General features: G+C 45.4%; 1 protein-coding gene across 3 annotated transcripts in view; it reads right to left on the bottom strand.

Moving 5' to 3' along the window:
* Positions 1–8,022: 8,022 nt before the first annotated feature.
* SYK (spleen associated tyrosine kinase) overlaps positions 8,023–25,880 on the bottom strand; it is a 97,040-nt gene continuing 79,182 nt past the window's right edge. For all 3 annotated transcript variants that reach the window (XM_054520173.2, XM_054520174.2, XM_024252658.3), the window contains 3 exons: positions 18,722–18,862; positions 17,965–18,077; positions 8,023–11,059 (listed from right to left, as the gene is read on the bottom strand). In XM_054520173.2, coding sequence (XP_054376148.1) covers positions 10,987–11,059; positions 17,965–18,077; positions 18,722–18,862 — 327 coding nt within the window. In that variant the 3' untranslated portion in view covers positions 8,023–10,986. The remainder of the gene's footprint in view (positions 11,060–17,964; positions 18,078–18,721; positions 18,863–25,880) is intronic.

Consider the following 25,880-nt stretch of genomic DNA (forward strand, 5'->3'; position numbering starts at 1 on the left):
ATAAGGGAGAGGAGGTGGCAGCAACAGGCTGTGAGGTGGGGGTTCAGGCAAATGCCGGACTTGTGTCATCTGTCGGGATGTGATGGGCATAGCAGTGCAGGCTCGCTGGGTTTTGTGGGCGGGGCTCTGAGAAAGTGTTCTTCCTTTCGCGGCTTAATTTTGCAAAGCTATAAAATAACAAGTTGCCTTAAAAAGCACTCTCTAAAGAAACATGAAATTATGTACCCTTCTGTAGGGTACAGCTCTACAGGGCCTGTGGATTTTTTAAAGTCCTGAGGGGGCCAGAGGAATGTTAAAGAAACAGTCTTTAAGATCAATGATGATAAGTGGCCAATACTCAGGAATCATAGTGGGGGATGGCAAGCCGGGTTGCCACAGGTTGAAGGACAGCATTTACTGCCCTAAGATCAGTAAGCATTTTCCACTTACCGATTTCTTTTGAATAATAAAAACAGGTGAATTCCAAGGAGAAAAACATTGCTCTATGTGTCCCAATTTTAATTGTTCAAGGACCAAAATATGGAGTGCCGCCAGCTTATTTTTAGGGAGCAGCCACTGATCTATCCAAACCGGTTTCTGAGTTTTCCAAGTTAAGGGGATGGGATCTGGAGGCTTGATAGTGGCTGCTTCTAAAAAGAATAACCAAGTCCTGTTGAATCAGATTTATGAGTAGGTATAATAGGCTCAGTAATACCTTGTGCTGATTTTTCCAAAACCGTACCTTGAACAAATCCCATTTTTGCCATAATGTCTTTACTTTGTTGGCTGTAATTACCTTGTGGGAAAGAAATCTGTGTCCCCCATTGTTGTAAAAGATCTCTTCCCCAAAGATTAACTGGAATAGGTGTAATGAGGGGGTGAACAGTACCAGTCTGTCCCTCTGGGTCCGCACAGTGTAAAATAGTGGAATTTTCATAAACCTCTGAAGCCTGACCAACACCAACTAATGCTGTGGATGCATATTCTTTGGGCCAGTGTCTAGGCTATTGATGTAAGGCTATAATGGAGATATCAACACCCGTGTCAATCATTCCCTCAAACTTCCTTCCTTGAATATGTATGCATGGAGCACACAGGACGAGTATCAGAAATCTTGCTGGCCCAATAGGCTGTTTTGCCCTGAAAGCCTGTGCTTCTGAAATCTCTGGTTCTCTTACAAGAACTAGATCCTAGTGGAATGTAACGGAGTATAAGAAGTTGAGCAATGCTGTCTCCTGCTGCTGCATACCAAGGTACTGCAGAGCTAATGACAATGTGAATTTCACCTGAATAATCAGAGTCGATTACACCAGTATGTACTTGAACACCTTTTAAATTTAGGCTTGAGCAACCAAGAAGCAAGCCGACAGTGCCAGGTGGCAGACAGCCAAACACACCTGTGGAAACAGCAATACGTGGCTCTCCGGGTAAGAGAGAAATATCTCGAGTGCAGCAGAGATCTACAGTGGCTGAGCCTGTGGTGGCAGGGGACAAGCATTGTACTGAAATTTGTGTTGGGGCTGAGTCGTTAGATCCTGTGGTACAAATGGCTGAAGTGGGAACTGGGGGGCAGGTTGAATGGATTGGGCTGGGAAAGTGCTCATCTGGCTGGCCACCAAAGGCTGTGAGTTGAGGAATGCCCCATTATTTGGAGGGGCCTGGGGCTGGCCCCTCTTCCCATTTCCCTGGTTGTCAAATGGCTTTAAAGGGTTACCATCAATGTCAAATTTTGAGTGGCACTGAACAGCCCAATGATTTCCCTTACGGCATCGTGGGCACAGACTGGAGTGCAAGATTTGTTGCTGTATAGGGTTTTGTTGTTGGCATTGAAAAGAACGGCAGCCTGAAAGCCGAGGACAATTTTTTCTACAATGCCCTGATTGGCCGCATTGAAAGCATTTGCCAGAGAATCGTCCAGGCATTCTAATAGTGGCGATGGCTTGTGCCATGACCATTATTGTATGTAGAGTTCCCCCCACGCCTTCACAGGCTTTAATGTAGGAGAAGAGTACATCACCTCCTGGTGGAATTTTGCCTTTAATGGAGCGAATAGCCACCTGGCAGTCTGCATTTGTTTGTTCATAAGCCATAAGTTCTACAACAAGTCGTTGGCCATGGCTATCAGGGATGGTTTTCTCTGTCGCATCTTGAAGACGGGCAATAAAGTCTGGATAGGGTTCCTGTTATCCCTGTGTAACAGCTGTAAAAGATGGACACACTTTACCATCATTCTGAATCTTATTCCAAGCATCTAGGCAACATTTTCGTAATTGTTCAATAACCTCATCATTTAGTATAGCTTGGTTTCGAATTCCAGCCCATTGTCCCATTCCCAGTAACTGGCCAGCCCTAACATTAACAGGAGGATTAGAGCCCTGATTAAGACGAATGCGTTCCTGGACAGCATTAACTCACCAAGTCCCGAATTGTAAATATTGGGATTTAAATAAGACTGACTTTGCTAGAATTTTCCAGTCACAGGGCGCCAAACGTTTACCTTCTGCTAGGGCCTTTAATGTGGAACGAACAAAAGGGGATTTGGTGCCGTACTGCTTCACTGATGCTTTGAAATCTTTGAGGAATGTAAAAGAAAAACTTTCCCAAGTAGCAGGGCATAGCTGAACCTGGCCTGGATGAATAGGATCTGGTTGGACTGCTGGTTGGACGTATACCTGGAACTGGCTGTGCCACAGCAGCAGGCAGTTGTGGGGGCTGATTATTTGCCTGAGGAGCCTGATTCTCAGGCTGTAGATCTTGAGGAGCCACGGGATCAGCCGCCTGCTGAGCAGGGTCAGTTGGCTGTGGCTGATTTTGTGCTGCAGAGACGGCAGGTATAGGAGGTTGTAAAATTACAGGAAATTGCCAGGCCTCAAGAGCCCCATATTCTCTGGCCTGAGCAATGGCTCTCATAAGAGGAGTATCATCTTGAGGGATGTATGTAACTTGTTGCTTATGAGCGGCAGTAGTGACCAGACCAGAAGGAGAAAAGAAGTTAGGATTTTGAATGAAGGAAGAATTGAGAACCTGTAAGCCAGGTTGAGGTGAGATTACCTGCTGGGCAGGTCTTTCAGAGGCCTCAGGTCCAGGCTGCTGCGGTAACTGCGGGACAGGCTTCAAGGGACCCTGAGGCTTCAAGGGACCCTGAGGCTTCAAGGGAGCCTGATTTGCTGAAGGAGAAACAAAAGTGAGAGATGGATAACCAGGCTGCAGAGGGACAGGTTTGAGGGCCTCATTGCCAGGCCGAATAGATGGAAAGTTGAGGGCCCTGCAGCAGGGCTGAACAGGGACAGAGTTCAGAGCCTCATTACAGGGCTGAACAGGCAGAAATTTGAGGGCCCTACAGCAGGGCTGAACAAGGACAGAATTGAGAGCCTCATTACCGGGCTGCATAGAAAGGTAGTTTAGAGCCTCTTTTGCAGGCTGCATAGCCTCATTTTTGGGCTGCGCAGATGGAAGGTCGGGGGCCCTACAGCAGGTCTGAGGAAAGACAGGAGGGTCCAGTCACAACAGCTGTTGAGAATGTATTTCAGTTGGATTTCGCTGGTTTGGGGAAATGAGATCATTTAAATCATGTAAAAGTTCATCATAAAGTGATAATGGGGGCGCAGTAGGCTCTGGTGTAGGTGGCAGGGTCAAAGGAATGTCAGAATGGAGGTCCGTCTGTAAAATGACGGCCTCAATCTGTGCAGTATCCTCAGGGGAAAGAGAACTGAGGACTTCCTCAACCTCCTCAGAGGACAGGAAAGAGGGGTCAGTTTCCATGTTGTTCTCCTGAGTCTGCAAGGAATCTAGAACAGAGTGAACCAAAGCCCAGATTGACCAAATGGTGGGAGGAATATGTCCCCCTTTATGAGCAATTTTGAATTGTCAGCCAATCTCATCCCAATCTTTGAGTTCTAAAGTTCCCTCAGTAGGAAACCAAGGGCAGAGGAGATCTATGACCTCAAACACTGCAATTAACTTATCAGTAGAGACTTTTACACCTCCTTCTTTAAGGAGAGTTTTTATAAAGTTTAAATAAGCCGAGTACTTAGTACTGGCCTGTCCCATGGTGTCCCGGGATACTCTGAGTGCCCAAGCTTACTACCAACCTTATTGACTGCAATTCTCAGGAATCTGTCATTGATGCTCTCCACTGTGTTCCACGCTCGAAGTGCGCCTTCACACAATGAAAGAGAAATCCTCGTTGGGCGTCAGATGTAGTGTCAAGCCCTACAGGGCTTGCGGGTTTTCTCTTCATGTGCAGAGACAAGAGATTGTGGAAATAAAGACACAAGACAAAGAGATAGAAGAAAAAACAGCTGGGCCCGGGGGACAACTACCACCAAGATGCGGAGACCGGTAGTAGCCCTGAATGCTTGGCCACGCTGCTATTTATTGTATACAAGGCAAGGGGGCAGGGCAAGGAGTGTGAGTCATCTCCAATGATTGATAAGGTCACACGAGTCACGTGTCCACCATACAGGGGGCCTTTCCCTTTATGGCAGCCGAGGCAGAGAGAGAGAGAGGACAGCATACATCATACATCATCATTTCTTCTAAGCACTTATCAGAAAGATCAAAGACTTTAATACTTTCACTAATTCTGCTACTGCTATCTAGAAGGAGGAGCCAGGTGTACAGAGCGGAACATGAAAGTGGACCAGGAGCGTGACCGCTGAAGCACAGCATCACTGGGAGACGTTCAAGCCTCTGAATGGCTGTGTGTGGGCCTGGCTAATATCAGGACTCCCACAAGAGATGGTGGAGCAGAGTGTTCTCTAATTCCCCCAGGGAAAGGGAGATTCCCTTTCCCGCTCAAGTAACAGGTGCCTTCCCAGGCACTGGTGTTACCACTAGACCAAGGAGCCCTCTAGTTGCCCTTATCTGGGCGTGACAGAGGGCTCACACTCTTGCCTTCTGGTCACTTCTCATTGTGTCCCTTCAGCTCCTAACTCCATATGGCCTGGTTATTCTTAGGTTATAATTCTAGAATAGGGATTATTATAATAACAGAACAAAGAGTAATTCTACAAACTAATGATTAATAATATTCATATATAATCATGTCTATATTCTATTTCTAGTATAACTGTTCTTATTCTTATTATTTTCTTTATTATACTGGAACAGCTTGTGCCTTCAGTCTCTTGCCTCGGCACCTGGGTGTCTTGCCGCCCACACCTTTCTATACCAAAATGTTGTCATCATTTCTTCTTTTTCTTTGGAGGAAAGATTGAATCTATGTGTCCTGGAGAGAGAGAGAGAGACAGACAGAGAGAGAGAGAGAGAGAGAGAGAGAGAGTGTGTGTGTGTGTGTGTGTGTATCTGAGAGAGAGAGAGTGAAAGAACATATGGTGTGTAAACTAACCTTTGAGAACTGACAGGACAGGGCTGGCTTTCCAGTTAATAAGAACACAGATACCTGCTTCCTTGGTGTGATTTCAGGGGACCAAATGACCATTGCCCTTTAGAGATGCCTCCCTAATGCTCCTTAAGCACATTTCCCAGTTAGTGTTGCAGGGAACAGTACTCTATCATGCTAATAGGTATTGAGCACCTAGTGGTTGTGGCCAAAGAAGTCAGGAAAATGTTGAGCTAGAAAAGCTCCGTGAAAAGATCTTGGTTGCAGTGCTCTTTGGAGCTATTAGTAGGTTAATGAGTGCTGTGAATGTACTTGGCCATGTTTTCTAAGTTAGTCAATCAGGGAAACTGTGTGCTGTACAGCGTGTCTCCACCTTCTAGACTCATATCCCGGAAGACACTTTGTGAAATGCCTTTTTTTGGGATTCTCTTTGGAAATGTCAGGCCACAGGAGACAGAGCATGGAGCAGGAGGGGGTGGGAGGTCCCGCAGCACAGAGGTGTTGTTCCCTGTTGCAGCCTAACACCAGAGAGGAGGTAATAATTCAGTAGGGTTGCTTGCCCAGAAGCAGGGATGAATTTCCACCCTGAGACCACCAGCGAGCAACCAAGAGAGGAAAAGAGACACTGCATTGTTTATCACAAACTAAAACATAATTCAAAAACCAAAATCTGCCTTTTTCAAAGTGCTCCCTTCTTCCCTGAAATGAGAACATATTTATCAACCAGTTCTAAAGTCCCCTCCTCATCTCCGAAGGACAAGCCCGGGGGTCTTAAACCGCTTCTCTGCTGCAGCTCAGGCTAGTGGTAAAGCCATCTCACACTGCAGTGCAGTGATACATTATCACAAGAGTTTTCCCCTCCCTGGGGTTGAAGCCAAAGGCCAGTGCTTATTTCTGGAGCCGTCCTAGGGCCCGCGCCGTCTGCTGCCTGCAGCATTCCTCCCAGCAGTTGGCCACTGGCATGAACAGCACAGACCATGGCATCTGCTGACATTTTTAGAATAAGGCCACTGTGCTGGCACTTACATGTGTCAGCGTAGGCACCCTCAGCTGAAATTGTGGTGCTCGGGGGTTCAATTTATAGGACATGCCTAAGGTCAGTGCTGGATCCCAGTGGTCTGTTGTGTGCTGTGTTCTTTTCTGACTTCAGGGAGCTTCACCACCCCACTGTATTTGGAGCAGCCCCCCGCAGTCCACTGGGCTACTGGGCAGTCTATGTCCTTCCCATCTCCCAGCTGACCCAGGGAGCCTTGGCCCAGCCAACTTCATTGTTTCCTCCAAACCTAATTTGGCTTGGCAAGAGCAGAGGGGGACCCAGGGGAGGCTAGGATGGAAGATTGTGAGGAGAGTCCCATAGTGCTTGACCCCAGAGAGGGTGATAATGAAGATGGATACAGACACGAGGGTGTGTCCACTGCAGGACCACTGCCTCACATGGATTTTTAAGTGGTTATTTGGAGTAAGGTTCAGTATGTGCGGTGGTGTGTGCGTTTTGTGTGTGTGTGCTTGCGTGGTGTGTGTGTATGGCATAGTATGTGTATGTGCAGTGTATGTATGTGTGTGGTGTGTGAAGGTGTATGTGGTATGTGTTTGGTATGTGTATATGTGTACTGTGTGGTGCATGCATGTTCTGTGTATTTGTGTGCCCGTCTCTGCATATGTGTATGTATATGTGTGCATGTGGGTACAGGTGTGTGTACATGTATGCACATGTGTGCACATGTGTGAATGTCTGTGTACATTTGTGCATGTGCTTATGTGTGTGGATGCATGTGTACATGTATATGCATGCATTTGTGCCCATGCACATGTGTATGTACATGTGTGCATATACATGTATGCGTTGACATATATGCATGTGTGCATATGTACACGTGTGCATGCCTTCTGTGCATGTGTGAATGCATGTGTGCATGTGGATGTGTATGTGTGTATGTCTGTGCATGTGTGTAACCTCCTTAGAACAGGCAGAAATTGGGGCTCTGGAATCCTTTCTTTGCCTACTGCAGTTCCCTTTAGGCTGTCTTCATAGAGAAAGGGATAGCTCAAAACCCACAACCCTGCTTTGGCCTGATGGGGGATTTCTGGGTCTCCTCAGTCTGTCTTTTATTAGGCAGGCCATGGGCTGTCAGGCCCTGGCTGGGTAGATGCTCTGCTCATGAATAAAAGATAGAGGTAGGGCAGGACAGGGCCCTCCCTGATGGGTCTCTCCCTTCTGTGTGGTGGAATCTCACAGACAACTTTGAGTGACCTGTGCACATCCACTTTTTTTTTTTTTGAGACAGGATCTTGCTCTGTCACCCAGCCTGGAATGCAGTGGTGCCATCACAGCTCATTTCAGCCTCGACCTCCCAGGCTCAAGCAATCTTCCTGCCCCAGCCTCCCAAGTAGCTGGGACTACAGGTGCATACCACCACACCCGGCTAAAGTTTTGATTTCTGCAGAGCTAAAGTCTTACTATGTTGTCCAGGCTGGTCTCAAACTCTGGGATCAAGAGATCCTCCTGGCTTGGGCTCCCAAAGTGTTGGGATTACAGGCGTGAGCCACTGTACCCGGCCAACACATTCACTTTTTTGGGACATGGCAGGGACTTGATGTTTTAGAAAACATTTAGCTACCCCTTTGACAATGCTGCTTGACACTATTTGACAGTGTGACTTACCATATCCTAATAACTTCCATGAAAATCATCACAAAGAAAATTTTAAATTTTTATTAAAAATCACAATTTTTAAAAATGTCCAGTGGCACAATGTAGCTCTTCTGAAATGAATGGAAAACACGACACACTGCTAACCAGTGGAGGGAGCTCTCTGCAGGGCTGGGAGAACTGACAATGCAGCTGTTGCCTCTGCAAGTGAAAATCCAGGCCGACTTGCAGTCATTGGACTGATGTCCAAGTGCAATCACCATCCAGCAAGTACAGGCAGGGCTGGCTGATAGGGAGTATGGGAGAAGGACACGCTCAGATGAAAACATGCATGCAACGATTTGCACCACTGAACACACTGTTTTCTGTGATAGAAACACTCGGCCCTGCTGGGGGACAAGATATTCACGGCCTCACTAGCCAATGTGATGCCACTAGGGCAGCCTGTCCATGATACTCCTTTGTTCCCTGCTAAAGAAGGACCATAAGGTAAAAGGCACCTTACCTTATGGAGTGAGCCCAGACCCCAGGGAAAAGCTTGGGTAGAACAATCCAAGGGGCAGCCTGGGTGTGAGAATCCAGCCCAAGCTAGCTGCTCTAGAAGCCTGGAGGCCTTTCCCAGCTTCCCAAATGTAGCCCTTTTCACATGACCAATCCTTCAATTAAGTTACCTTTCTCTATTTGCCCTCCTTGGTGGCTGCAGGGGAAAGGATAATTATTCCTGACCACAGGACACATTTTCACTAGAAAAGACTTCCTCGTGCTGGCCATAGTGGGAATTCTGCACACAGGTGCCTGCTCCACCAAGCAGAGAGGCTCAGGAGATTGTCCAGGGACAAGGAGACCTGGCCGGACCTCTGCAGGGAGGTGAGGCTCCTGCCCCCATCTTGTCCCATCACATTCTGGATGTTTGGCATCCCCAGGCTCCTGGGAGGGGAGAAGTGCTGATAAAAAGGCCAAAAATCACACAGAAAGAAGACAGAAAACTCCACACACTTCCTACATAGGTGCTACAGTATTCCTACGAGCATGGGGCCTGTGTTGAAGACTCCCTCTGGAAGTTACAGAAGGAAGCCACCAAGAGTTCAGCCTCACAGCCTCTTTCTCAGATGCAGTCACCACTTTACCAAACTTGGCAAATCCAACCACTCCTTTCATAATTCTACACCTGTTTGTGGCCTGGCTGACAGATATTTTGTCATTGATCTTTCTAATTTCAGGGATTCTAAATGTGTTTTGAGAATCTGCTCAGCACTCAGGGATTCTGTCTTTAAAAATATGATTAAACCACCAGATAGTGTGATTTCAGAAAGTGTGCGTGGCTTCCAAAAACTTCTAAACACAAGTTATATGAGTGACTCCTGTCTTCTGTGGCTGAGAGTGGGTACTGATTGTCTTTCTCCATGCCTTGCATCCCCTGTTAGAGGAGGGCCTGCTGTCCATGGCTGTCCATGCACTTTAAAATGTCTCAGGTTTAGCTGAAGACCGGATGGGTCCAAGTTTATTTATATCTGCTGGCATAAGAATGATGGCTAAATTATCTCTTTAAGTTGTTTTTTTGTTTGTTTTGTCTTTTTTGACAGAGTCTCGCTGTGATGCCCAGGTTGGAGTGCAGTGGCGCGATCTTGGCTCACTGCAACCTCCGTTTCCTGGGTTCAAGCAATTCTCCTGCCTCAGCCTCCCGAGTAGCTGGGACTATAGACGCATGCCACCATGCCCGGCTAATTTTTGTATTTTTAGTAGAGATGGGGTTTTACCATATTGGCCAGGCTGGTCTCAAACTCCTTACCTCCAGTGATCCACCCGACTCGGCCTCCTAAAGTGCTGAGATGTCTCTTTAACTTTCAAGAGGTACAGCAAAACTGAAATCAATGGGTGATGACTTCTTTAAGATCAAACATGAAGACAAGGATTAGTTAAGACCAGAAAATCATTCTCCGGTCTTGTATCTTCAACTCAAATTCACACTCCAAAAGGCCTATTTGTGGTGAGGCTCAGGGTCTTTGGCTTGTTCTGAATTAATACTTTCTTTGGAAACTCTTTAGATGGCTTTGATCCCTGTGCTGCCCCCCATTGCAGACACAGAAAGCGACAGGGGATTCTGGCGGCACCCTCTCTGTGGAGGAGAGGAAGGTGTGGGCCACGTTCAGGGGAAGGCAGCCCGAAGCTGTCCTCAGTGAGATGCTGGGGGATGGGCCTCTTGCCCCTGCTGTGCTGCCTCCATGCAGGGCTTTATTTACCAGTTACCAGGTCTTCAAGACAGTCTGCAGGAGAGAGGATTTCAGGGGGAAAGTAAGCCAAGCCAATTCATTCAGATGGTCCCCTTTTATCACAAACATGTAAATCTTCCATCTCATAACAGAGACAGCAAAAGCAGTGTCCAGGCTTTTTTTTTTTTTTTTTTTTTTTTTTTTTTTCTTTCCTTAACTGGTTACATGCTTAGAAACTGCAATGGTCAAACTTGATTTTCTTTTTAAAGCCTCAAAACATTTTTATTGTCAGGAAAGCTTTTCAGTGGCCACGGATCAGTCTCATGGCCGTAGAAGCAGCCAAATTCCTCTGCCTTTGCCTTCCCTTCAGGAGTCACATGCTAAGGCATCCTTGGGCATTTGGAAAAGGCCGCTTGGGGTGAGAGTGCTCTAGGCCACTCTGCAATGTCCCTGGGCCCGATGAGTAACAAATGCACCCCAGGACCCAGAGAAGGGGAAAGACATGAAAGGGATTTGGAAACAGATTGTAAAAATAACCTGTATGAAAATCACACAGACAAGAAAACAAACAAATCCAACTAGCCCCTTGGATCCTGCCATCTGTCTTTTCTCCCAGGACTGCCTTTGCTTTGTGGAGGGTGAGTCTTGGGACAGGCTTTGGGTGACAAGTCACGGGCATGTTCCATCCAAGGGCTGGCTCTCCCGACTTGCAGAGGGAGGTGGCTGACAATCAATTCCTCTGGATACATTTTCCTGTGATTGCTCCTGTGATCAAAGGCAGCCACCAACAGGTGTGGGAGCGGTTAGTTCACCACGTCATAGTAGTAATTGCGCAGCCGCAGTTCCACTGCTGCGAATCCGGGCCTGTTTTCCACACTGGAATGGAAGAGATGCATTTTTGTTTGTCATTGTGCTTGTGAAAAAATGCTGATCACAAGCGGGGCCTCTGCAGGCTGAGTACCAGTGGTGCTGCTCCCTGGTGGTTAACTCTAGGGCCTGCAACTCACAGTGTGGTCCCTGTGCCCCCTGCCCCAGGGTGACCAGAAGGCTGTCAAAAATAGCGTCAGCCTACTGTAGACCTAAATAACCCGTATCTGCACTTTAACAAGACCTCCAGGTGATTCATGTCCACCTTAAAGTAGGAGACTTTTTGCATTAGAACTGGGAGTGTTTTAGCCCCAGGTTCAGATATGCGGCACACAATATGCCTCTGTGCCACAGGCAACACAAAGAGGCTGTCTCTCTGTGATTTCAGCAAAACAGTTGTCTGAAAATACTTGGCAAATGTTCTGCAGATATAGTCAACATCTGACTCATAATCTTGTTAAGAGAAGAAATACGAACATAACTTTAATTCTCCCTTTCCACGCTCTAATTGATGGCTCTGGATTTTCTGAAAATGGGCTGTTGATATGGGTTCTTAGGAAAACTCAAAACATGTCATGGCAGAAGCAAAGACCCAGGGCTTGTCTATGATCCACCTTAATATAGCCAGTCCTTACTACCACTGCTGGCCAGGGAGGCACTAATGTCAGTAAACTATGGGCAAAAGCATTAACAATTCGCAGTCTCTAAAAAAACATTTACAGACACTTCTGTTTTGTCTTACACAGACATCCTGTACAGATCAGTTGGAAGCAAGTACTAAAACCCTGATAATCGATCCTCATTTAGAAGTTATTTTTCTTATTTTGCAAGATTTCTGGATATATTGCAAGTGGGTGAAGTTGAAATACAATAAGTGAAAAAGTGAAACAGAATGTGAGGTTAAATTGTAGAAAACAGTCCACATTCAGCCATTTTGACCTAGGTCAATGGCAATTTCATATGGTTCAATGTCGACACAAGAGAACAGCCATAGAACGTGCATCAGGACCAAGACTCACTCATCATTATAAGAGCAGAGTGGCTTCTACAAATCAAAATGGGTAGCTTTGTCAAATGGCATCAAAATACATGGTTTCACTTATAGCTTTCAATAGTGAGCAAAATGATAAAACGGCTCGAATTGATCAGTGTGGTCAGCCATCTGTGGTCATGTCTGGGGACATGGGCCTCCCAGGGTGTCACTGAGAGGGGCCTTGTCTCTGGCCACCAAGTGTGTTCCGGGAGGGGATATGGTGGCCAAGCCTCTGGTACAGGAGCATGTGTCCACCCAGAGGGACAGCCTCTGTCTTGCTCCTAAACTTTCACAGTCAAAGAGAACACACTTTAGCATCTTTGCAAAACAGGGGGCTCTGCTCCAACTGTGGGGATCCAAATGGTACAAAGAGCACTTTTGGATCTTGCTCTGGGGGTTCATCTGCCCAGCAGCCAAGGAGCAAACAAATGCAGGGAAACAGGAATACAGACTCGTCCTCAGGAAAAACACCTGGTCAGGTCTCCTAGGAAATCTCTCCTGTACATCCATGGGAGATGCTGCCTCCAGGAAGCTGGGACACAGCTGTGCTTCAGCAGCATGAGGGTGATGCAGTGCCCTTGCGTGCCCAGCTTCCTGGCCTGCCCTGGCCTGCCACTCTGCTTTCGGGCCAGAGTGCAGATTCTGCTCTGCCCCTTGTACCCAGTGACCCTCCTCCTCTCCCCTCATCCCTACACTCAACCTTGCTTCTTAGCCTGCAGGTCTCAGCTGCAATCCCTAAAGGTGGCCTATCTGGAGCCCCTAATGGAAGTGTGAGGCTTCCCTCCCCATAATTTTCTGTTCTCTTTTAAAGTTTCCAGTGTGTGATTTTATATAAAGAGACATATGGTCTTTATCCTGGGTTCCTGGCACAGAGCTCCTAAAACCCTTGGAATTTCCTGATTGTTGGGCTGAAAGCAGCATCTTTTGTTACTCATAATAAACCCCCTTCAACCATACCTGGGTTTGTGCTAATGAGACTACTTCTTTCCCTCCCTCCCTCCTTCTCTCCCTTCATCTACCTCCCTCCCGCTCTCTCTGTCTGTCTCTATATATCACCTTGGAGAGAGTGGCTGTTTACTACTGAGGAAAAAATGAAAAAACAAAGCAAAACAAAACAAAACAGAGAATATACTAGGACCACCCGTAGTCCCTTCATTGAATCCACCACATTCTAGAAGCACCAATATGCTTCTGTGCTGCAGGCAACTGTGAGAAATTACTTTGACATCAGAGGGCTTAAAAAACCCCATATATACATGTGATATCCTCCAGACCCCTGTGCCCTCCTTGCTTAGAATTCCCACTGGAGTCATCCCTTTCCTAAGACACATCATAGGACACACTTATTTTTAGCTTATTGTTTATTGCCTGTCTGCCCCAGCCCCAACTATAAGGTCTGATAAGGACAGGGTCTGAGGCTTCTGTGAGGCTTGCACCTGGGGTGGCAGCCTGCACAGCAGGAGCTCCGGCAGTGGCCACCGACCCTGTGAATGACGCAGGGCTCTCAGAGGATGTGCCGCTCAGAGGAAAGCCTTGGAGCTGAGGCTGTGCAGGGAGCCAGGGGAGATCTCACCAAGGTCCTGGGAATTCATGTTTTATCTTGGGCTTGTTGATCTTTAAACAGGAATTTGAGCCGCATCTAGAGCCTCCCTGACCCTCAGAGAACTTTGAGAGCCCAGGAAATTTCTCCATTTGGCAGAGGCCCCCACTGGAGGGCTGGGACTATTAGGAGACTGTTTTTCAGGATCAAGAGCACCAACTTCTCTCTATTTGCAAGGGCTTTCCCCACTGGTGTCTTTAATCACCCCAAGCATGACTTGGCTCTGGAAAACACTACAGTGGAAGCCTTCCTGACTGATTCCTGCTTTTCTTAGGGCCAGTGTTTCCTTCCTGGCTTTCACGCTGCCTCCTTGAGTGACCTGCACGGGGCAGGACTCTGATGTTATGTTTCCTCTTTGGAAAGTGAGAGGGGGAAGGAGTGAAGCATGGGCCATCCCAAAATATGCCAGATTGGGATATTGATTATTTTGAGTTGAAAATATTGGATACATTGCAGTTTCGGAAAGGACGAACTATACTGTCTCTTCATGCCTGCAGCAAGCCACAGATTCCTCTGGGAAGGAGACCCTTCCTGTAGTAGGATGAGAAAATGCCCCTTATCATCAGAGACTGGGCATTGGAGATGCAATGGGCCTGAATATACGTATTTAACACAGTATCCCTTATCTTCCACTGGTTTTACACCCTCCTCATATCTCCTAGTGCCTTCTCTAGAAAATTTACTCCTTCTAGCCAGATTTTATTTGTCCTGTCATTTCTTCTTAAATGTATGTTTCTTTGTCTAAAGAGTATAAAAGCATCTTGTTTTGGCCACTTCTTTAGACTTCACTCTCTTGTGAGGATCCCCATAAACATGTAAAACTAGTAAAATTGGTAAGCTTTTCTTTTGTTAATCTGGCCTTGTATCAATTTGGTTTCTAGGTCCAGCTGAAGAGTTCATTAAGACTAAAAAGGGGTTGGAGGTAATCTCTGGCTGTCTTACAAGGGTGAGGGATGCTGTCTGCCTTCTCAGGGCTTTGTCATTGAGGCTGGGAAGTCCCTTTGAATTCCCTCCAGGACCACACCCTGGAACTGATGACAAGGCCTGCAGTGAGGGACCCCCTGCATCTTCCAGAGGGCCTCGAGCAATTGCCCGGGTTACCAGGACCAGCCCTTGGCGCTTCTGAGTTCTCCTTGTGGCCCTGCTCCAAGGAATCTTTTCCTTTTTTTTTCATTCAACTGCACCTCATTGAATTTCTTATGTTTAGACAAAGTGATACAGAGCTAGAAAGAAATTATTTAGGCAGATAGTGAGGGTAACAGAGTCCTCTGTAAGATTTCCTTGCAATAAAAAGCAGCTCCTAAATCATGTCTTTTCTAACAAAAAGCAGCCTGAAAAATCAAGCTGCAAGCATAGCTAAGCAAGCTAAAAGCTCACATAAGTAAATGCCGGCAGCTGTGTCAATAGAAAAGGGATACCTGGAGCCAGGGATATTCAACATGGAGGTTCCCTCTTCCACTTTCCTTGTTGCCATGTGTGCAGTAAAAAAGCAGGCAACAAGGCCGAGGCGGGCGGATCATGAGGTCAAGAGATCGAGACCATCCTGACTAACACGGTGAAACCCCGTCTCCACTAAAAAATACAAAAAAATTAGCTGGGCGTGGTGTTGAGCGCCTGTAGTCCCAGCTACTCAGGAGGCTGAAGCAGGAGAATGGCGTGAACCCGGGAGGTAGAGCTTGCAGTAAGCCCAGATCGTGCCACTGCACTCTGGCTTGGGCGACAGAGCGAGACTCCATCTCAAAAAAAAAAAAAAAAAAAAAAAGCAGGCAACATGGCGACGATGGCCAAGTAGAGACCTCATCTGCATAATAAAAGATTAGGGTGGGGCAGCCAGTTTCTTTTCATGTTATGTAAATGACCCACCTGGTCCAACCAATCTTTGGGCCCTATGTAAATCAGACTCAAGCTGTGCAAAACCCTGTGCATTTTGACACGGAGCCTGAAGAACCACTTGGGAGCCCTTATCTCTCTGCTTGAAAGAGAGCTTTTCTCTTTTCTCTTGCCTATTAAACCTCTGCTCTTAAACTCACTTCTTGTGTGTCTGCATCTTTGATTTCCTTGGCGTGAGGCAACGAACTCAGGTATTACCCCAGACAAACACAGCTGCTTCAAAAGTTTCAGAACATCTCCCCACCTCCCCCAACCCTGTTTGAGGTCACTACTAGAAACACTGTAACCTTCAGAAATATAGCTTTGTTGGGAAATAAATCAAAGTCTGATAAAGAGCTGTGATTTCTAATATGGGGCATGGGCCATTGTCATGATTTCCTTTTGACTGGGGTTTGTGCCCTGGAGCTGACTCCTCCAAGCCTGCAGAACTCACTGAAATGCACCCCTGCAGAGGGGACTGGGGTGGGAACCAAAGGGAAAGACATTGGCTGCCTGTGAACCTCAGTCAGGTTCCATCTTAAATCTCCAGGCAGGAAAATACATTTAGAAGGAATACTCTCTTAAAGAGACTGTTCTACTGTTCTACTTTGCTGTAATTCTGGTGGACATCCAGTGAATATCACGTAGACTGCTTTCCCTCCCCGGTCAGCCCCTGGTGGACCACTCTGGAAATAACAGTGCCCACTGTTACGTGCATCCATGGAGGACAGAGGTCGGCCCAGCAGCCCCCATCCTGATTCCTTGAGTCACAAGAATGCACCATGAGCCCAAACGGTATTCAGCAGCCTCACTGCACCCACCTGGGAGCCAAGTGGGAGGTGGTGCCCCTGGCTGCAGCACCCTGCCCTCTTCCCACCCACTCTTCACTCCTCACTGTTAAACACACACCACAAAGAAGAATCGACAGAAGTACATAGATCAGCATCAACGTTACATGCAAAAATTCCCCCACTGCGAGTTCATTTTTAATTCGAAGTTTTTGCATTTGTATCACAATGATTTAAACTCAACCCTCCTCACCCTTCTACGAGAAGGGAAGTCTTGCAAAGGGAGCTGCAGGCTGGACCAAAGAACACTTGCAGTAAAGGGTCATAGGCTGCCACGTGCCCAAAGGCTGCCCTCCCCAGGGTCCAGTGCTGCCAGTGCCTACCTGCCAATTGTTCTGATGATTCTAGTTTGGGCACTGGGAGAATTAAGCCAAGACTTAGGAATAAACATCCTCCTAAATCCATGAATAACACTTCCCTCTTGCTGACACTTAGCTCTACCTGTAGCACTAACACTTGGGGTTGGAGAAGATGCCCCGGGGCCCAGGCCAGGCTCCTCTCCTGAGCCACGGCAGCAGCAGGGGCAGGGAAGCATATACCCACAGTTTGCCTGCTGCCTTTGTAGCTGCCCCCTGGGTGGTTTCTAGATAGAGAATGAGATAATTTCCCTGTCACTCACAATTGTGGTAGAGTGATACTCCCAGGGTGGGGAGGGGAGGTCTCGGAATCCCAGGTGGCATCTGCAGCATTTGGAATAGCCCTCATCTTTCAGAGGCTCTGGCAATGTCAGCTGTATCTGAAGGCAAACCTGATTCCAGAAAGCATCAAATCCATGGCCAGGATTTGTGATGTCCTCCTGATCACAAACCACATCGATTCTAAGCTGCAAGGGCTCTGTGTGCACAGTTCAGTACCAGGGAGCTGGAGACGGCGGTTTGGGGTTACCGTGCTACGCATGCAGAAGCAGGCTGCTGAGCCTGGCAAAACTGTACTCCTAATTTTCAGTGGCAATGCATTTTCCTTCCTTGCTGAGCTGCCCTGAACATCACCTGAGAATAATGCCAGGTGTACTTTAAAAGTATAACAGCACATGGGATCCACTAAGCGAGACGTATGACGGCAGTCAGGGTGGACTGAGGCCACCACTTCAAGGACGAGGTAATTCTAGGGAAGTGCAACCTTAGCCAATGTATCTGTGAGCTGGCCAGAGTCCGAGGTCACCCCTCACTGCTCATGGTAATCAGGGAGTCAGGAAAGTATACCATCCCCTACTGAGTGCTTCTGCCATCCTCTATGCCAAAAATGGCATCCAGCCCCAAACTCTTACAAACACTTTTTTACTTTGACTGCCCTTGCCCCATCTCTCTACCATTATCGACATTTAAATTTGGACACTTGGGTTACAGTCCCCATCTAAACTTGCTCTTTAGGCTCTACTACATGTAAGTGCATGGGCCAGAAAGCAAGGTCTCTAAAGCAAGACCAGCCTCCACCATTGTTTGTTTAGAAAGGGGGCACATTCCTGATTCATGAAAAGGTGAACTTTATCCTTTTTTTAGACGCCCAGCCATTTCACCTGTTTCCAGAGCATCTGAATACATCACAGTCAGTGTCAGGTACTCACTCATATGTCCAGCACAGATTCATGAGATCGTACATCTCTCTTGGACACCCTGCAGGGCACCCCATCCGCTCTCCTTTCTCTAACATAGCAGTGACTTCACTTCCTTTCATCCCCTACAAAATGCAAGATATGCATAAGCTTTTATTTTTATTTTTTAAAGGTGTTAGTCAAACAAAACAAAACAGCCACTCCAAGACATGGAGGAGTACATGTCATATGATTTCAATTATATGAAATATAAAAACAGGAGCACTTAATCTGTGATGTTGGAGTCAGATGGGTCACCCCTGGGGAAGGCTGTGTGTGCAGAGGAAACAGGCTTCTGGGCTTCTGTTCCTCATCTGGGGGTTGATTTCACGGGTATGTTTCATTTGTGGAAAACCACTGTACTGCATGCTAAGAGTTGTGCCCTTTTTGGTATATATGTTTTAATTAAAAGATCTAAAAAATGTAATTAAGATACTGTAAATAGTCATTATTTCTATTTCAACTCTAATGAGTAATGATCTGGGTTATATTTTGTGTATATTTACATGTGTTGACACACAATGGGAAAAACACACCCTTCAGTGAGCATCAAATATTTCGTTCTCAGTTTGGAATAGACTGAGGGCACATTAACTGCTTACTGGTAAAAGATAATGAGAGACTCAGAGAGGTGCTCAGATTTTAGGATTTTCAGGTTCTTGTAAAGACAATCTGGTGCTTATCTGTTCTAACGGCCCCACAGTGAGAAAATGAAGCAGGAGTGACTCACTCGATACGGCTTCTGCCCATAGGAGAATGCTTCCCACATCAACACTCCAAAGCTCCAGACATCGCTTTTGCTGGAGAACTTGTAGTAGTTGATGCATTCTGGAGCGTACCACTTGACAGGCCACTTTCCATGGGTCTGGGCCTAAAAGCAAAGCAGAGGGAGAAATTCCATTAAGAATAAAATTGTGGGCTGGGCACAGTGGTTCATGCCTGTAATCCCAGCACTTTGGGAGGCTGAGGAGAGCAGATCACTTGAGATCGGGAGCTCGAGACCAGCCTGGCCAACATGGGGAAACCCCATCTCTACTAAAAATACAAAAATTAGCCAGGTGTGGTGGCGGGTGCCTGTAATTCCAGCTACTTGGGAGGCTGAGGCAGGAGAATTGCTTGAACCCAGAAGGCGGAGGTTGCAGTGATCTGAGATCACACCACTGCACTGCAGCCTGGGTGACACAACGAGAGACTCCATCTCAAAAAAAAAAAAAAAAGAAAAGAAAAGAAAGAAAAGCATAAAATTGTTCACATTCATGTTCATAGCAGCATTATTCCCAATAGCTAAAACATGAAAGCAACCCAAGTGTCCTTCAGCAGATGAGTGGATAAACAAAACACCCTCTGTATAGAGGACGGAATAGCATTCAGTCTTCAAAAGGAAGGGAATTCACTACAATATGCATGAGCCTGGAGGACATTATGCTGAGTGAAATTGAGACAGGAGAATAGGGCCTGGAGGCAGGGAACCTAAGGACTTCCTAGAACTAAATCAAATGGGAACACTTCAACTATGACAGGAAATATCCTCTTCATTTACACAGGGTGTACACTCAGTAAATGACTTTGTAACGTTACTTCATCCTCTTCATTTACATAGGGTGTACACCAAGTAAATAACTTTGTAACACTTCAGCCTCTTCATTTACGTAGGGTGTACCCCAAGTAACCAGTGAACACCTCTAGAGGGTATTTAAACCCCAGAAAACTCTGTAACTGAGCTCTAGAACCCCTATGCTCAGGCCCGCTCCCACCCTGTGGAGTGTACTTTTGTTTTTAATAAATCTCTGCTTTTGTGGTTTCATTGTTTCCTTACTGTGTTTGTGCGTTTTGTCCAATTCTTTGTTCAAGATGCCAAGAAGCTGGACACTCTCCACTGGTAACAAAATAAGCCAGTCACCAAAGGACAAATACTGTATGCTTCTGGTGAGGTACCAAGAGTAGTTAAACTCATACAGACAGAAAGTACAATGCTGGTTGCCAGGGACTAGTAGGGAGGGGAGAATGGGGAGTCAGTGTTTGATGGGGATAGAGTTTCAGTTTTACAAGATGAAAAGAGTTCTGGATATTGGCTGTAAAACAACATGAACGTACTTAGCACTGCTAAACTGTACACACAAAAAATGATTAAGCTGGTAAATTTCATGTTGCATGTATTTTATCACAACTTTAACAAAGAATAAAATCCTGACCCACAAAATACTATGTGTGTATGTATGTGTGTCTGTGTGTTTAGTCTGAATTTTAAAGATACTATTAAATCTTAAAAGCTTTAAAATTGTTTTAAAAAATTTAAATATATATATTTTAAGATTCAGGCTAAAATGCTTGCATCTTTTAGTTTTTTCCTCTCATCTTTTCTTTTGGCCACACACAGCTTCATGGGGCATGTAGATGGCAATGTAGGGGCATGTAGAAGTCAAGCCTGAATATTACTTCATGGTTATGCTCCAAGAAATACTGGGCTGTTCATAAGTATATTCAAGTACTACTGTGCATATGTCCATAGTTTTAAGCCAATGCCAATTATTTCTTTTTTAAATTTTTTTAATTGATACAAAATATTTTACATATTATGGGGTACATGTATTTGTTACATGCATGGCATGTGTAATGATCAAGTCAGGGTATTTGGGGCATCCATCACCTTGAGTACTTACCATTTCTATGTGTTGGGAGCATTTCAAGCCCTCTCTTCTAGCAACTTTGAAATATACAATATAATGTTGCTAACTATAGTCACCCCACTCTGCTATCAAATATTGGAGTTCATTTGTTCTGTCTAATTGCATGTTTGTACCCATTAACCAACCTCTTTCATCTCCACTCCCATTCATACACCCTTCCTGGCCTCTGGTATCTATCATTCTATTCCCTATCTCCATGAAATCTCTCTCTCTTTTTTTTTTTTAGCTTCCACACATGAGTGACAACATGTGGCATCTGTCTTTCTGTACCTGGCTTATGCCATCTAACATAATGACCTCCAGTTCCATCCATGTTGCAGTAAATGACATAATTTCATTCTTTTTTAGGCCAAATAGTATTCCATTGTGTATATATATATATACACACATATATACATATACATATACATATATATACACATATATACATATACATGTATACATTGTGTATACATATATATGTGTGTGTATATATATATACACCACATTTTCTTTACCCATTCATCCATCCATGGACACTTAGGTTGATTCCACATCTTTGCTATTGTGAATAGTTCTATGATAAGCACGTGAGTGTATGTGTCCCTTTGATACAAGTTTATTTGCCTTTGGATAAATACCCAATAGTAGAATTGCTGGATCATATGGTAATTCTATGTGTAGTTAGTTTTTTTTTCTACATGTGGTTATTTTTTTTTTCTTTTTTTTTTTTGAGACGGAGTCTTGCTCTATTGTCCAGGCTGGAGTGTGCAGTAGTGCGATTTTGGCTCACTGCAAGCTCTGCCTCCTGGGTTCATGCCATTCTTCTGCCTCAGCCTCCCAGGTAGCTGGGATTAGAGGCACCTGCCACCATGCCTGGCCAATTTTTTATATTTTAAGTAGAGACAGGGTTTCACCGTGTTAGTCAGGATGGTCTCGATCTCCTGACCTTGTGATCCACCTGCCTCGGCCTCCCAAAGTGCTGGGATTACAGGTGTGAGCCACCGTGCCCGGGCTGTTTTTGTTTTGAGAAGTCTCTCTACTATTTTCCATAGTGACTATACTAATTTACATTCCCACAAACAGTGTATAAGAGTTCCCTTTTTTCCTGCATCTTTGCCAGCATTTTTTTTTAAAATTCCATAGTGACTATACTAATTTACATTCCCACAAACAGTGTATAAAAGTTCCCTTTTTTCCTGCATCTGCAAAGCATTTTTTTAAACAAAATATTTTTAATAACAGCCTTTCTAGCTGGGGTAAGATGGTATCTCATTGTGTTTGTAATTTGCATTTCCCTGCTGTTTGGTGATATTGAGCATTTTTTCATATACCTGGTGGCCATTTGTATACCTTCTTTTGAGAAATGTCTATCTATGTTCTTAGCCCACTATTTACCAGGATTATTTGTATGTTTGGTTTACCAGTGAGTTTTATACTTTTGTGTGTTTTTATGATGGTAAATATTGTCCTTTTACTTCCACGTTTAAGACTCCTTTGACTATTTCTTCTAGGATCAGTCTAGTGGTGATGAATTCCCTCAGTGTTTGCCTATCTGGGAAAGGCTTTATTTTTCTTTTATTTATGAAGGATAGTTTTGCTGGACATAGTCTCCTTGGGTGGCAGTATTTTTCTTTCAGCACTTTGAAAATGTCATCCGCTTCTCTCCTGGCCTGTGAGGTGTCTGCTGAGAAATCCACTGTTAGTCTAATGGTGGTTCCTTTATGCGTAATTAGAAGCTTTTCTTTTGCTGTTTTTAGTATATTTGCTTTTGCTTTGACTTTAAGTGGTTTGATTATAACGTGCTGTGGAGAAGATGATTTTGCATTGTATCTGTTTGGGGACCTTTGGGCCTCCTGTATCTGGATGTCTAGGTTTGTTGTTATATTTGGGAAGTTTTGATATAATATTTCATTAAATAGGATTTCTAATCTTTCATTCTCTCTTCACCCTTGGGGACACTGATGATTTGAATATTCAGTTGCTTTACACTGCCCCATATATCATGAAGGGTTTGCTCACTCTTTTTTATTCTTTTCTCTTTATTTTTGTCTGAATAGATTGTTTCAAAAGACCTGTCTTCAAGTTCTGAAATTCTTTCTTTTGCCTGACCTAGTCTATTGGTGAAGTTTGGGATGTATTTTTTATTGCATTCAATGAAACTTTAGTTCCAGAATTTCTGTTTGGTTCTTTTAAAAATATCTATTTCTTTGATAAATTTCTCATTCATATCCTGAACTGTTTTTGTGAATTCTCTCTATTGTTTTTCAGAATTCTCTTATATCTTACTTAGCTTCTTTAAAATCAATATTTTGAATTGTTCATCTGGGTTTTTGTGAATTTCTTTTTGATTGGGATTTTTTTGCTGGAGAATTATGTGTTCCTTTGGAGGTATCATATTTCCTTGCTTTTTCACGTTTCCTGTGTTCTTACATTGATATCTGCCCATGTGGTATAACAGTCATTTCTTCCAATTTTTTGAAATCGCTTTTGTAGAGGAGGTCTTTTTCCTGAAGATGTATTTATGTTGTTGGGTATATATATATATATATATATATATATATATATATATATATATATATATGTAGGGCACTTTGGGTTTGATTTGGGGTGAATGCAGTATTTAATCTATGTATAATTTCTTTGGCCATAAACAGCCTCAGTGACATCTGTGATTTTCTCAGTGCCTTGGGGCATGGTTATTAGTGGAGGCTGTTGTGAAGGTGTACTGTGAATAGGATGCTAGATGGGCCAGTCTTCAGACCCCAGTGGTGACAGCAGTGAGCTGAGTATGCCTGTCCTTGGGCCCTAGGGCGGTATACACTAGCACTGGTGTTAGTAGGTCCAGGCAGGCTGACCCTTGGGCTTTCAGGTAGATTGTGTGGAAGCTGCAGTGGCTGGGCATGTGGGCAGGTTCTTGGGTTCCTGGGGAGTGGGTGTGATGTGGGTGATGGCAGTAATGGTGGTAGGGCAACTCACTGGAACCCAAGTGGTCCATGTTGGTGTTGGCAGTAGCTGCAACAGGATGTCATGCTCAAGTATTGGGGCATGTGACTAGGACAATGGACTTGTGCTCAGGCTCCCTGGTAGTGCATTCAGGTGCTGGCTGTGTTACGCAGGGAGGGGTGGTCTCTAGGTTGCCAGCAGTGGCTGCCCTGAAGGCTTGCCACCAGAATGGGTAGGGCCACTCTCAATAGGTGCAGAGTAGGCAGGTAGCTGTGGGATATGCAGTCTCCTTGAGCCTTGGTCCCACAGCAGCCCTCAGCAGTGGTGGTGGGATTTGCTTTTGTGGTATGTGAAAGTGCCTGGCCTCCCTTCTCCCTGTGTGGCCCGGCAGTGGCAGCATTAGTCCTGGCCCAAGGAAGGATACAGACCTTTGGAGGCTTGGCTCTCAGAATGGTGCTGGCTATGGGCCTGCTCCTGGGGAGGCTGGGGTCATTCTCAGGGGGAGTAGTGTAGGCAGGCAGCTATAGTGGGTGTGATTTGCTTGTATCTCAGTCCCACAGCAGGCTGCAGCAGCAGGGGGATCTGTCCCTGGGGTGTGTGAAGTCGTCCATTCTCTCCTTTGTCCTTGGCCTGGTGGTGGCAGCATCAGCAATAGTCCCAGGGCAAGTTACAGTCCTTTGGGGGCTTGGTTCTCAGTATGGCACCAAGCTGCAGCTACTCAGAGGTTGGAAGCCTGTGGGACTCAGCGTGAGTTCCCTCTATGGAGCAATGCTTCTGTGTGATCCCTAGGCAGCTCCCTATGTTAGTCTTAAGGCCCACGTGGGTCGAGGGGTTCTTCTGTTGCTAGGATTGTAGAAGTCCTTGGCTGGAATGTGGAGCCCTGGGGATCTCTCACTTATGCTTTCCCCACATCTGGAAGCTTCTCTCAGCTCCCAGTCATTCCTGGCCAAGCAGGCTGCCTTGTTTCCCTGTGCTTTGCTTTTGGTGCTTCCTGTCGCTCCTTGGTTGCATCTGTGTTCTCTCTTAGACCATCTATTGGAAGTATGAATATGTACTTGTTATTTTGGTCCCTCTCCATGGAGGAGCATATACTAGTTGCATTTAGTCATCCACTTTGATCAGCTCTCCACCCAGGTCAATTATTTTAGCATGCACTATTTGCTAGCATCATTAAAAAAATGATCTGAGTTTTCTAATTTCCTAATTTTAAAAAGCAAGTGACAGTACGGAGGTCAAAACTGCACAGCAAAACCCTGTCTCTGGGTTTGAGATTCAGGGGGCACACAGCGGAGTCTGGTTATCTTCTCTGATGTCACCTGTGTGAGGTCTCATTGGGGTGGAGAGGGGGACATGATTTCAGTGAAAACTGATTTCATGACACTACAGTGGATCACAAGGAGACATTCGGGACATCAGTCTGGAGACCATAAGGTGCCCTGGCACTTCTCTTCCAAATGATACAACTGATTATACTTCTGTTTCCATCACCTTCTGTGCTATTTTAAAATTTTGATCTTACAAGTCATGAACAATACAGCCATGTGTGTTATTTCAGGTTTCTTCTGAATTTTGAACTGATGAAGAAAGTAAACCTTTGACTAATCTTAAATGCAATGAAAGTTAGGCTGTCTTAAGAATAACCTAGATACATGCATAAATAGGTAGTGTATACTTTTTTCTGGTCATAAAACTAGGGCCATATTCTTTTTGCACTGTACTTTTTAATTTTTCTACCTAACCATGTATAGTAGACATATTTCTAGGTCAGCGCATGCAAATAAGTCACTTTTAAAAGGGTTGCATTGTGAGCTTCCTGTGAATCTGCTATGACTGATTGGACCAAACCCTGCGGAGCAGTCATCAGGCAGTTTCCAGATTTTTGCCGTGGCAGCCCGTGCTAGAGTGCACATTACCAGATGTGTGTGTTTGCTCTCTGAAGGAGCTGCTGGATCAAAGAGCACTTGTGTTTTTCAGTTGTGATGCTGCACAAATCTACACTGCCACGCATGGTTTCCCAAGTGCCAGAGTTCATTTGCTTCCACAGCTAGCACTTTTCTTTGATCTTGTTTCACTTTTTATTCTTTTTTTTTTTTTTTTTTTGAGACAGAGTCTTGCTCTGTTGGCCAGGCTAGAGTGCAGTGGCACGATCTCAGCTCACTGCAACCTCCACCTCCCGCCCGGGCTCAAGCAATTCTCCTGCCTCAGCCACCAGAGTAGCTGGGATTACAGGTGCCTGCCACCATGCCTGGCTAATTTTTGTATTTTTAGTAGAGACGG

The sequence above is a fragment of the Pongo abelii genome, chromosome 13, assembly GCF_028885655.2.
Source record: "Pongo abelii isolate AG06213 chromosome 13, NHGRI_mPonAbe1-v2.0_pri, whole genome shotgun sequence".
In the NCBI taxonomy this organism is placed as follows: Eukaryota; Metazoa; Chordata; class Mammalia; order Primates; family Hominidae; genus Pongo; species Pongo abelii.